This window comes from Rattus rattus, chromosome 7 (assembly GCF_011064425.1).
Source record: "Rattus rattus isolate New Zealand chromosome 7, Rrattus_CSIRO_v1, whole genome shotgun sequence".
NCBI lineage: Eukaryota > Metazoa > Chordata > Mammalia > Rodentia > Muridae > Rattus > Rattus rattus.
In genome coordinates this window covers 94,276,471-94,289,370 of record NC_046160.1, presented here as the reverse complement: position 1 = coordinate 94,289,370, position 12,900 = coordinate 94,276,471, and the positions used below count along the sequence as shown (strand labels likewise).

The 12,900-nt window shown below is 49.3% G+C and overlaps 1 protein-coding gene across 3 annotated transcripts in view; it reads left to right on the top strand.

Annotated features, from left to right (window-relative positions):
- Actn1 (actinin alpha 1) overlaps nt 1-12,900 on the top strand; it is a 94,426-nt gene that overhangs the window by 59,010 nt on the left and 22,516 nt on the right. For all 3 annotated transcript variants that reach the window (XM_032908026.1, XM_032908025.1, XM_032908024.1), the window contains exons 4-8: nt 3,683-3,769; nt 5,515-5,602; nt 6,043-6,121; nt 9,034-9,115; nt 10,287-10,372. In XM_032908026.1, the coding sequence (XP_032763917.1) occupies nt 3,683-3,769; nt 5,515-5,602; nt 6,043-6,121; nt 9,034-9,115; nt 10,287-10,372 (422 nt within the window). The remainder of the gene's footprint in view (nt 1-3,682; nt 3,770-5,514; nt 5,603-6,042; nt 6,122-9,033; nt 9,116-10,286; nt 10,373-12,900) is intronic.

Below are 12,900 nucleotides of genomic sequence, written 5' to 3'. Positions count from 1 at the left end.
CCAGCACTAACACTGACTGACCAGGCCTGGCAGACAGACCCCATGTGTGGACCAGGCCCGGAGAGATTGCCAGACCTTATGGAATGGAAGCCATGCTCCTGTGGGCCTGCCTTGTCCCTGGGGTGTCTAGATGGAGCAGGGAGATTTCTTCTATGACACTTGTGTCTGGGACATCTAGATCTCATGAAGTGGAGGCTTGCTTGGGTGAGGGCTTGTGATTTAACCAGGGGGGAGGGGACCCAAGCGGGACTTTTGAATTATGAGATTTTGAGAGGAAGCTTGATATTTGGGTGCCAAGAGCTTGGGGCCATCCCTACAGTTCAGATCTGTCAGGATGGGGGCGAGTGGGTGCAGAAGCCTGAGCATTGGCCTGGAGGCTCGTGGCCCCTGAGGTTCCACACCTTTCACATCACATGGGTCATTTTGGTCTTTGAATGTGGGCACGCGATTGCATTCCTGGGAGTGGGGAAGAGAAACAGAGTCTGAGCCAGCAGGATGTGAGCAGAGTTTAGCTCAGAGTTTAACTCACCATGGACCCGGAATGGCAGTGGGCCTCATTCTTCTGAGCAGCCCTGTAGTCAGGCTACCTGTGAGCTGCAATTTCCCTGGTCTGTGTGAGCTTCCAGGGTCGTATGAGACTAGCAGGGCTGAGTGAGGGATTCTGAACAAACCCCACTGTCCTTCCTCTTCGCTGGCCTCTTCACTATGACTTAGAATCCACTAAGTTCTGAGAAGTGGGAGAGGAATTATTAGGACTCCAAAAAAAGAAACCACCTCTCCCGCATACTTGAAAGGTCCCTGTGGGAGGGCCCTGTGTTCAGCCCTCGTGGAGCCAGGCAGACTGGAAGAGAACATCCATTCTAGAAAGGCTGAACTTCAATGTTATCACTTTCATAAGCTTAAGATTTCCCCTTAGAGTCAGAATGCTGCCCATAAAATTTCATTGTAAGGACCCCCCTCCCCCTGCCCAGTCATTAAAACCTCAGGAATGCAACTTGGAATGGTTCTGTTAATATCTATTTGAGCACAGCTGAGCTCTGTCACGTGGGCCTGCCTTGGGAGTGACTGAGCACTGATAAGTCCTCGAGGGCCAATGACAGGCCTTCGTGCCTCTGCCTATCATGATTCATGCCTGATTCCTTTGTTCGTTCATTCATTCATTCGTTCGTTCATTCATTCATTCATTCATGGAGGCCTTGCCTTGCTCAGCGCTAGGTCCGCCCTGGTCTCTGAGTAATGATGCAAGACAGGACAAGTCCCAACCCTGGTCTATCCAGAAGACAACAGGAAGCTCCCACAGATGTCAGGTAGAGAACAGTGAAGGGTTAAGTGGGTGGTCCAGGAAGGCTGCAGTGAGAAGGCCTGAGGGGAGGAGGGACAAGCCATGTGGATATTCTGGGAGAGGGAACAATGAAGATTGCCAGAGAGGACAGAAGGAGGGACCCTAGAGGCTCTACTAGCCCCAAAGGGCCTTGCTGGCCACTAGCCTCTGGGTGGAGTGGAAAGCCCTGGCTTTGAGAAGAAGAGAAAGGTGGTGGGGCTCAGGGGATTTAAGTCACTCTGTCCTTTGAACATAGTTTCCATGATAAATAACTGAACAACAGGTTATTTATACAGAAACTTTACTCTGTACTACAGGTCTTTGGCCAGGGACAGAGATAGAATTTCACTGCCAGAACTGACCAGCTTTGGGATGCTTGCTCCCTGTTGCCAGCTTTTTCAGCAAGTTTTCTTTTTCTTTTTTTTTAAAGCCAAATTATGCTTTTAGCCGAGGTGTGCTAACGTGTGTGTTTAAATTTGCGTTTAAAGTTACCTAATGTAATGTCTGGGGAAAATGATACCTGACTTCATGTTCTGTATTTATTCATGTCTCTCACCCATATCAGTTTAAACCTTTGTGGTGGTACAGATGTTAAAGTATTGGAGGTTGTAGATCAATGGTTCGTAATGCCGCAACCCTTTAATACAGTTCCTCAGGTTGTGGTTGACCCCCTAACCATAAAATTATCACCACTGCCACGTATAGCTGTACTTTTGCTACTGATATGAATTGTAAATGTCTGATATGCAGGATGTCTGATGTGTGAAAGAATCGTCTGACCCCCAAAGGGGTCAAGACCTATGCGTTCAGAACAGCTGTTGTAGATAAAGCACATTTCTTTTTTTTTAAAAAAAAAGGTCATTATGAGGTGGGGCTCTGCAACACACACCTGTAATCCCAGCCTATGGGAAATGGAAGTAGGAGGAGCGACAGGTCAGCCTGGGTACATGACCCCACCCACCCCAGCTTTACAGACTGATCCAGTGCCTTCCCTCTAGTATTTCCTGCAGAGCTCTGGCTGACTGTACTGAAGGGGAAATGGTTGCCTGCCACCACAGCTCTCTGGGACTCTAACATGGGCCTGTGGCCCATGACTATCTGTGGCTCTGTTAGCAAGTTACAACATGCCTTGTGTCCCAAGCAATCACTGGTGTTCCTTTACTCAGCACGCCAGTGCAGACCCAACGCAGTAGTATTGCGGAGAGCAATAAGCAAGATATCCAGTGGAGACTTTGCCTTTCACTGAGAGGAGCTTACTGTTCTGCAAACTGGTTTGGATTAAAGCCTCAGCTGAACCTCACCTTTCAGCCCACAAGACCAAAACAGCTCTGTGGTTTAGGCTAAATTATAGTTTTCATTTGTGTTAAGATATATTTACTTTTATTTCGTATGTGTTTGCCTATACGAATGCCATGTGCTTGCCTGCAGAGGCCAGAAGAGGGCGTTGGAGCCCCTGGAACTGGAACTGGAATTAGAGACAGTTGTGAGCTGACACATGTGGATGCTGGGAATCAAACCTGGGTCCTCTAGAAAAGCAGCCGCTGCTCTTAACTCTTTTTTTTAAAGGGGTTATTTATTCATTTTATTTATATGAGTACACCATAGCTATCTTCAGGCACACCAGAAAAGGGCAGCAGATCACATTAGAGACAGTTGTGAGCGGCCGTGTGGTTGCTGGGATTTGAACTCAGGACCTCTGGAAGAGCAGTCAGTGATCTTAAACACTGAGCCATCTCTCCAGCCCCTGCTCTTAACTCCTGAGCCATCTCTCTAGCCTTGATTTATATATTTATTCTTGAAACCAAGCCTAGAAACTAAGAAAAAAAATACATAGAATGAAAGAAAGAGAGAGGGAGAGAAGGAGGGAGAGGAAGGAAAATAGGATATAATTTGTAGCATCTAAGATCTGAAAAGTGCAAGCACTAAATATAGCAGGGTTTCTGAGCTGCCATCTTGAATGCATTTTAAAACAAAAATCTATTTTAAAACTTAGGGCATCTGGAGGTTGACCAATCAGAGGGTTGGTTAAAATGGCGCCTCTTAAAACAGACGTGTGTAGCTTTCTGTTCCCCGGGCTCCCTGCAGGAGTGGCTATTTTGAGAGCCGTGATTGTCCACAGACCCCCAGTTCATTGCCCCGCCTCCCCCACCTTTGTGAGGGCTTAGAAATCTGTCCCCTCAGACGGGTGACTGGTTCAGGGTGTAGAACAGCATCCTTGCTGAAGACACACTGTCTCAAGAGAGTCACCTGTTCATTGTTTTCCCTCCCGTAAGTGGGCGGTTTGTGATGTGACGTGGGACTGCTGAGAACCTGTATCTGTCTTGCTATGGTTCACCTAACATGTCCTGCATGTTTCTGTAGAAATTGTGGATGGGAATGTGAAGATGACCCTGGGCATGATCTGGACCATCATCCTTCGTTTTGCCATCCAAGACATCTCTGTGGAAGGTGGGTTTCTGCTTTGTTCTGTCCCTTCTCAAACTCTCACTTCTCCCCCTGCCTTGCCTACCCAGTCTTCCTCTCCAGCCTCATCCGGAACTCCCTCGTATGATTTCAAATAACCCTCCTAAGTATTGGCCCAGCAGCATTCCTGGCTTTGAGAAGGCCAAGGCTAGGATGAGAATTAGGAATCTTAGGAAAGTGAAGGCGCCCTTGTCCACTGATGTGCTCATTGCTCCCTCTGGTGGCCACCTACCAGATGTACACAGGTTGCCCTGATACGAGAGAGTAAACCCTCTCTGTATTCCTTACTCCAGCCATTTTACTTATTTATTTTTTAAAACTTTGTGCCTGATAATTCTGCTTTTATCACTTACCGTTCACAGTTTCCTATGTACATGATCTATACATTCAAAAAACACTTTTTTAAACGATGAGATTGAGATAAGATGCTTTTAAAATATGCAGCTTTAATTTTCTACGCATGTGGGTGTTTTTACCTGCGCGTATGTCTGTGTACTGTGTGCGCGTGCCTTGTGCCCCAGAGTCCAGAAGTGGGCATTGGGTCTCCTGACACTGGAATTACGTTGTCAGCCTCCCAGTGTGAGTGCCGGCACTAAACTTGAGCCCTGGAAGAGCAACAGGTACTCCTAACCACCAGCCATCTCTTCAGTCCCGTAAAGATTTAATTTTATATGAATATGCACATGCGTATGTGTCTGTGTGTGGTTATATGCAGGTGAGTCCTGGTGCCCTCCAGAGGCTAGACGCATTGGCTCCTGGAGCTGGTGTACAGGCAATTGTGAGCTATTCTAACATGGGTGCTAGGAACCCAATTCAGATCCTCTGCAAGGGCACTGAGTCACCTCTCCAGCCCCATGACGACTCACAGATTATTATTTATTTAGAGTCAGGATCTCACCATGTACCTCTGGCTGGCCTGGAACCCACTTTGTGGACCAGGCTGCCCTTGAACTCCCAGAGATTACCTGCCTCTGCCTCTAGAGTGCTGGGATCAAAGGTGTGCTGTATCATACCTGGCTCCTGTGTCGATTTATAATTGGTTGCTTGTACTTGAATAATTATAACCTTTGCACTCATTCTTTATCATTGTTTTTAAGTCCATTTTGTGAATTAACTATGTGAGGTCGCCCAGGAACCTGTTTTAGTAAAGGATATCACCTGCAGTTCAAAGATATGAACACATAGAGGCAGGGCAGCCCGCAGCCTGGGTGCTGGGAGTTCACCATTCCCCTCAGGTGCTTGGCTTTACCGATGCCCACCCGATCCACATAGAATGACAGGGCACCAGAGTCAGATCGGTGCAGTAATGGGAAGAAGCCTTACTGCAGATGAACCTGGACAGGAATCCCTTCTTCCTGGTTCTCCATGCTCACTCTGTCAGGGGCTTCTGGTCATGTAAGTTTCATGGACTCTTACAGCTTGGGGCAGCCACCAGTTGCTGATTCCCCTTATATTAAAGTCATCTCTTGAACAGGAGGGAATGAGGCAGGTTACCTCAGAAAGCTGCTGCTGTCTGGACAGTTTAGTCTATGGTGTAAGTGGCTTGCTTTTTTAATTCTTAAATAACTTTTCCAACTTTGCCTAGCAAATAGATATGATAGCCTAGACTTCTTCCCTTCTTGTAGCGATGGAGTTGAGCTCTTAAGGTCCCTGTAGGGCCTCATCTGAGCAGTGTCCTCCCTTCCCTGGGTGAGCCCACTGACCTCCTCCCTCCACCCCTTTTTTCACAGAGACATCAGCTAAAGAAGGGTTGCTCCTGTGGTGTCAGAGGAAGACAGCCCCATATAAAAATGTCAACATCCAAAACTTCCACATCAGGTGAGTGCTGGAGCCAGGGGGTCACACGGAGGCTGGCCTGCCTCCTTAGGGCATCTCCTGATCTACCCTTGGCTGGAAGAGTGGGGGGAGGGCTTATAGTTCTTCTTGGGAAGGTTCTGTCCCTTTGAATCTGCCTGTGGTGTCTTAAACCTGACCACTGCCTGGCACACCTCTGTTGGTATTTGTGACACTGGGAAGACCCCCAGGACTGTGTCAGAAAGCCCAGGGTTCTAGACCAACAGGCTAAGACTTTAGCAAGGGGGTCGGGTGGGTATGGTGGATTCATCTCAACTTGCCAACCACTCAAAAAAGCTCGACCCCAATACCTGGGAATGTGGCAGGCAGAGAACTCCCTTTCTATCCCTGTCTTCTAAATCATGCTTCAAAGAACTGTTTAATAAACATCAGAAGTCATGCTCCACCTCTCTCTCCCTGGACAGTTGGAAGGATGGTCTTGGTTTCTGTGCCTTGATCCACCGGCACCGGCCCGAGTTGATTGACTATGGAAAGCTTCGAAAGGTACTTGTGCTCACTTGATCGCAAGCCGTCTTCTCTTGCTTGGTGACTGGTCCCTAGTGGGTGGAGACCAGCTGAGGGACGATAGGACAGGACCACTTCTGAGAGCCTGTTGTCCAGCCTGAGAGTTGTTGGCCTATGGGCCAGCTAGACTGAGCCCTACCCGGAAGCAAGCGGGAAAGACTTTTTCCATTCATTACCCAGTGTGCACTTCCCAGATCCCTTTGTACGTACACAGCCCACCAAGAAAGCCACCAGCACAAGATGGCAGTGTTTGAGTGATGCTATGCAAAGTGACATTTCTCCCTTCCATCATTTCTGGTTTCATAAGGCGACAGTATTAATTGATGATGTAAAGTGTCTTTTATCCCAAGAGATATTTTGTTCCTGTGTCCCTGTGTCCCTGTGTCCCTGTGTCTCTGTGTCCCTGTGTCCTAGGCAGGCACTGCAGTGGGTTTGATCTCTTGTGTTGGCCCTCAATTTTATTTATGTTTTTGAGTTAGTGATGGGTTTCACTATGTTGTCAGGCTGGTCTCCAAGTCTTAGAGTCAAGTGACCCTCAACCTCCCAGGTATCTGGGACTGAAGCCATGTGGCATTACATAACCTTCATTTATATCTAGATGTCAGGTCACTTGGTGATTTTCTTGCATGAGAAGTGTATGTCACGGGCTGAGGAGGTGGGGCTGTTGTAAACTCATGGTGGTTCCAAGTATTCGAGCTGGTCAATGGGCACTGGCCTAGACACCTTGGTGAGGCCTGTCCTGAATGTTTTTATCTACCATGAGGCCAGGGTCACGAGCTCTTCCCAGCTCTATGCTGTTCTGGAATGGAATGGAAATGGAACCTGTTGGTGTATAGCCCTCTTGGCAGGTGGTCTTCTAGATGGACAAGCCTGTTCTCCCCTTCCCCCAGGATACCTGAGGGCAGTGTCTAGCCTACCGGTACCCTCAAGCAGACACACCTGTGCCCTGGGGCTTCTTGCTAATCAGGAACCAGGAAAGCCCTGGTGGCTCCTACCCAGGCAACTGGTGGTGGTAGGGCCCCTGGTTTAGGGGGAAAAAAAGAGATTTTTGTGAGGTAGAAAAAGCAGATTCCCACCCTCTAGCCATCCCCACCCTCCACTAATGGAGAGGAGCCTGAGGCCTGGCCCTGTGTGCAAAGTTAGAGCCACTGGTCTCAAGCTAACTTCTGGGGGAGAAGTGAGTCCTAGCCTATCAGCTCAGCTGCCTTTGTATGGGGGAGAATGTCCCATATGTCACAGAATGTCCCATATGTCACGTGCCTATTGGAGAGCTCCTGGCTTCCACTTTCTGACCTGTGAAAAGGCTGCCCTGAGATTCCAGTGTACATCTCCCATATTCTCTCTCTCTCTCTCTCTCTCTCTCTCTCTCTCTCTCTCTCTCTCTCTCTCTCTCACACACACACACACACACACACACACACCTCAGTTTCAATTCTTTGCTTACCTCTCAGAATCCTGATCCAGTGGGAATCCCATGTTAAATCTTTTTAAATACGTTTTGGAGGTTATTAATATAATTACATCATTTCTCTCTTCCTCTCTCCGGATCCTCCCATGAATCATCTCCTCCCTTTTGCTCTCTTTCAAATCATAGCCACCTTTTCTTTAATTACCATTGCTGTTGTTTTCCTTAATTATTGTTGTCACTGCTGCTGCTGGTGGCAGTGTGTGTGTTCCTAAATACATAAATATAAACCGCTCAGTCCGTATGGTACTTGTATGCTTATGTCTTCAGGGCTGACCATGTGGTATTAGGTAACTGCTTGCCGTGCTCTTCCCTGGGGAAGGCTCGCTCTCCAATTCCCTAAGTGGCCTAAGTTCCTAAGTGGCCTGCAGTTCTTTGTCTAGGGTTGAGGCTTTCCCCCTTCTGAGTTAGCATGGCTACTGGTGTCACCGTTGTTCAGGTCACGTGTAGGCAGACACGGTGGCAAGGCTTCACGGGAGTAGCTTCTGGCATTTATAGGAGCTACAGTCTCGCCCACCCCCTTTCACAATAATCCCTGAGCCTTATGCAGGAGTGTGACTTTTGGAGGACCCTCCATACGGTCCTCCATGGCAGCTACACCACCTTAGGAGACTGGTGTGTGGCCTGCTGGGCTGAGAAGGCGCCTAACTCCATTTCACACTAACTCCTTGTTTGAAATGCACTCCGGGCTGCAGGGATCCCAGAGTCCCCAGCGTCCTTTGCCACCTTTAGCTTTCTAGAGAAGATCACAGAGGCATGAAGAAAGCCACGGCTTCTTAGAATAACCCAACACGTGGGAATACACAGTGGGTCACCTTCAACTTCTCACTCAATCTTTACAAAGTAGGAGCACACATCCCAACTATTGAGTTCAGAGTGGGGAAACTAAGTCTGAGTTCTCTACCCACGTGTCCTGCCGGAACTGATGGTTCTCAATCCCACTTCTTAGTAGTTCTTTCCTACCCCAACTCAAACATCGGGCCTATGTTTTTACCCCATTTCCCTGACATACTGAAGCATGATTGGGAAAGAGAATGTTTCAAACCTCTAAATAGTGGCTCCTAAAAAAGGCCTTGCAGCCAGCCTTTCTTACCCAGAACCTGAGAGGGGACTGGATGATTCCAAGCATGGACAGAAGCATACGCTGGTCTAATACCTACCATCTCTCTCTCTCTCTCTCTCTCTCTCTCTCTCTCTCTCTCTCTCTCTCTCTGGATTTCTCTCTCTCTCTCTCTCTTCTCTCTCTCTCTGTTCTCTCTCTCTCTCTCTCTCTCTCTCTCTCTCTCTCTCTCTCTCTCTCTCTCACACACACACACACACACACACACACAGCCTGCCTGCCTGCCCCATCCCTTCCCAACTGGACTGACCTGTGACCTGTGACCTGTGACTCTCCACACACTCACTTGGTCACTTTCTCCTTTAGGATGATCCACTCACAAACCTGAACACAGCCTTTGATGTGGCAGAGAGATACTTGGACATCCCTAAGATGCTGGATGCAGAAGGTAAGGGCTTTCTCCACCAGTGCCCGGTCCCCTCACCCCGCAGCAGCCGAGGAACGAAGGGAGTGAGTGGGTCTGTCTTCCTGGACAAGCTCAGCTTAAAGAGCTTGGATCACTTGCCTGCCAGGGCTTCCGTGTGGGTCAGAGGAAGAGGCACTGGCTGATAGCACACAAGCAGCAGAGAGCAATCTTTTGGAGAGGGGAAGGTAGACCTTCCTGCTCTGCCCTTGCCTTTGGAAGAATCATGCACCACAGCCACTGTCCCTTGGGCTCTTCTTGATCTTAATGCACATGTGCCTTAGCCCCACATAGAGGAGCTGAAGAGAGTCTAGGGTGAGGTGTGTTGGGGCAGGGAAATTGTCCAAGATCGCCCCCAGCCTAGCTGTCCTCCTGATAACCCTTTAGATCTGAAAATTTCTTCAAGATGATTCCAAGCATGGACAGAAGCATACGCTGGTCTAACACCCACCATTCATTCCAGAAGGATTTTTGACATTCCATCACACCTTTTTTTTTCCTGTGTCCTTTTGCTGTCTTTCTTGGACTGTATTAAATCTCAAATCTCATGTCACCGCCACCTCCTTCCAAGTACATGCCTTAAAGATAACGGGTGTTTTCGCATGTAACTAAAATACTTTCCAGGGACCAGATGTGCTGACATGTGCCTATAGTCTCAGCACTCAGGCTGAGACAGGAGGATCGTGAATCTGGGGCCAACCTGGGTCCTATAAATGAGACTGTTTCAAAAACAAAAATAGTTTCACATCTAGCAAACATGACAGTGATTCCATTATATCTCTTGTCATGTGCATGACCAGAGTCCTGTAGTTTAATATGGCCACTGAGGGTGGGTTGGCTGTACCTATGCGTGTACTTGGGTGGTGAGCTCTATAGGTCACTTCCTCCTTCCTTTGACCCCTTCTATTGATGCCACTGACGTTGTGATTGGAGGAGGACTGTCAGGTAAGGTAGTCTTTGCTAGCCTTCTGGGACATCACATCACCCATACCTCTGTGACCCAAGTTCCTGTTACTAGAAGTTGACTCTGAAGGCTGGCTAGGTTCAGGACGGACCAAGTGGCAAGGTCACTTCATAGTGTGCCGGCTTCTGCATCCCCTTGAGAGATGTGTGCTTACGAGGTAGCTCTTAACTGCAACTCTCTGTCTCTCTACAGACATCGTCGGAACTGCCCGGCCAGATGAGAAAGCCATTATGACCTATGTGTCTAGCTTCTACCATGCCTTCTCTGGAGCCCAGAAGGTACCCGGGCCCCTGCTCCTTCTCTACCCAGCACACCTCATGCCAGAACCCAGCCATGCCCTCCTGCCCCCTCCCTCCGTCCATCCCTCCATATCCAAGTGCAGGGACGGCCTGGTTCTGGTGTTGTGGGTAGTTAGCTGTGTTTCTAAAGAGGTCTTGTTTGCCTCCTCCCCAACTCTGCATTTCTGCTGTCTCTCACCAACTCTCAGTACTGAAAACATATAGCAAAGTGCTAGTCCTCTGGAACCTCGTGCCCCAGCTGCATGGCCCAGGCAGAAGGGTGGGGTGTGTGAGAGATCAGTGGGTCCCGGCTGCAGGAGACCAAAAGCCGCAGTCCCACCCCTGTGGAAACAACAGTCTTAATAGTACTGGGGCTTCCATTGGGCTATGGTACACTTCCTCTCTTCACTTACCCAGTTTGCAAAGTGGTCACACCCCTGCCCCCTCAGGCATGATTTAACAAGTCAGTCTCCAGCCCTTGAACCCTCTCCTGCCTGGGTCCCCCCACTATACACTTTGTTCTTAGACGTAAGCATGACCCGTGGGAGGATGTGAATGGCAGTGAGGCCACTTCTGGTATCCTGTCCCAGAATGCTCTGGGAGGCAGAGGGTAAAGCCAGGTTGTATGGTTCTGTAATACACCAGAGCCCAGTTCCTGCTGTGGGCACTGGAAAACTGGAAGTTGTCACTTAGTACCATGCTTAACTGGGGCAGCAGGCGTCCCTCCCAGAAGCAGCACATTGGCTGTGACCACAAACCTTCATGGCTTTGGTCCCTAGGCCTGCCACATGTTCCTCATGACCTCTGAGTGACCTGTCAGAAGTGCATGATGGGAGGCTCTGCCCCCACCCCTACCTCCCTTGCTCATTTCCCTGTCTGCTCACCTCCCTCTGGCCTGCTCCTCTCCTCCTGCTCACTCCCCTTCTGTCTTGTGCTCTCCGTCTGCTGCTGCTGTTTGAGTTTTCTCTGTACTGCTCTACTCTCTCCTCAACCTCTTCTCCTTCTCTGTGCAGATGTGTAGGCACGATAAGGCCGGAGGGGAAGGCCATGTGACCTAATGTTTCATGTCACTGCCACGCCTTCTCGGTGCGCAGAAGGTGAGCTCACCCTCGGCCTCGCCCACTCTCCCGGCTGCCCTTTGGTCCATCTTGTCCACCTCGATGGACAGTAGCAGTAGTTCCTGTGTGAGAGAGGGTTAGTTAATTCACCCATCCCCACGGAGGACAGGGCACTCTCAGAATCCTGGCAAGCACACTTAGGGATGCCAGAGAAGCCCAGCCTCTTGGTGGCCTTCCTTTGTGTCTTGGTGAACACTGGGCATAGTGGACCTCACAGGGGAAGGCAGACAAACTGTCAGAGCCTGGATCCTAAGCCATTCCCTTAAAGACCCAGGATCCCTGTTACCTCTGAACCTTCCTTCTTCTTGCCTGATCAAGGCCATCTTCTCAAATCTAGGCAGCAGTCAGGGTGGGGAGAAGTCTTCTGCCTTCTCCCTGGTGTCCAGGCCAGAGTCCTGAATGTCACTTGCCAGACAGGCCTTTCATGGATAGTTGCAAACAATATAAGAATACCACTAGGGTGCCGTAGACCGTGGAACTTTGAACATTCATTACTAAAACCTACCCTGCAGAGAGCAGCAAACTGTTTTTCTTTTCTTGTTTTTTTTTTTTTTTTTTTTTCAGTTGGTCTTTTTGTTGGCTTGTTTTTGGTTTTTTGTTTGCTTGGGTTTCTTTTTTGTTTTTGTTTTGTGTTTTTCAAGACAGGGTTTCTTTGTGTAGTCTTGGCTGTTCTGGAACTTGATATATAGACCAGGCTGGCCTTGAACTCACAGAGCTCCAACTGCCTGTGCCTCCCAAGTGCTGGGATTAAAGGCCTGTACCACCACCATCTGGCTTCTGGTGCTGGGGTTCAACCCAGAGCCTTGTGCTTGCTAGATAAACATTCTACCACCAAGCTTCATGTCCAGCAGAAAAAAATGTCTCTGCCTGCCCCACCCCCCTCTCTCTCATAGAAATAATTTAGGAAAAGGCACCTCCAAACATTGTCCAAAGACAACCAGATGAGCAGTCAGCAGCCCCGGGGCCCAGGGCATGGGCACCTGGACCTGCCTTTCTACTGACTATAGAGGATGCAACCCTTCCTGTTGGTTCTCAGCGGCCAGCCTCCAGCTGCCAAGGGATCCTCCCTGCTGGCCTCCTGGCTCTTCCTCTGTCCCCTCACCTCTGCTGCTCTCCTCCCGACCTCTCCTGAACCCTGTCCCCCACCTCTTAGCCAGCATATGAGCCGCCTCTCTGTTTGCCTTGATTGGGCGTTACTCAGCCTGCTAACCACATAGAGTGCACTGCCCGGCTGACTTGAGGTGGCCTCTCCCCTCCATCCAACTATCCTGATCCTCTTTTTCATGATCCTTTACCTTTAAGGATTCTGCCCAGGGCTTCATGCCTGCTGACACTGGCCTTGCCTGTGTTTGCTGCCTTCTCTGTGGCCTGGTTGGAGATGATGCTCAGGGGGTGGAGGGTGTGCATTTG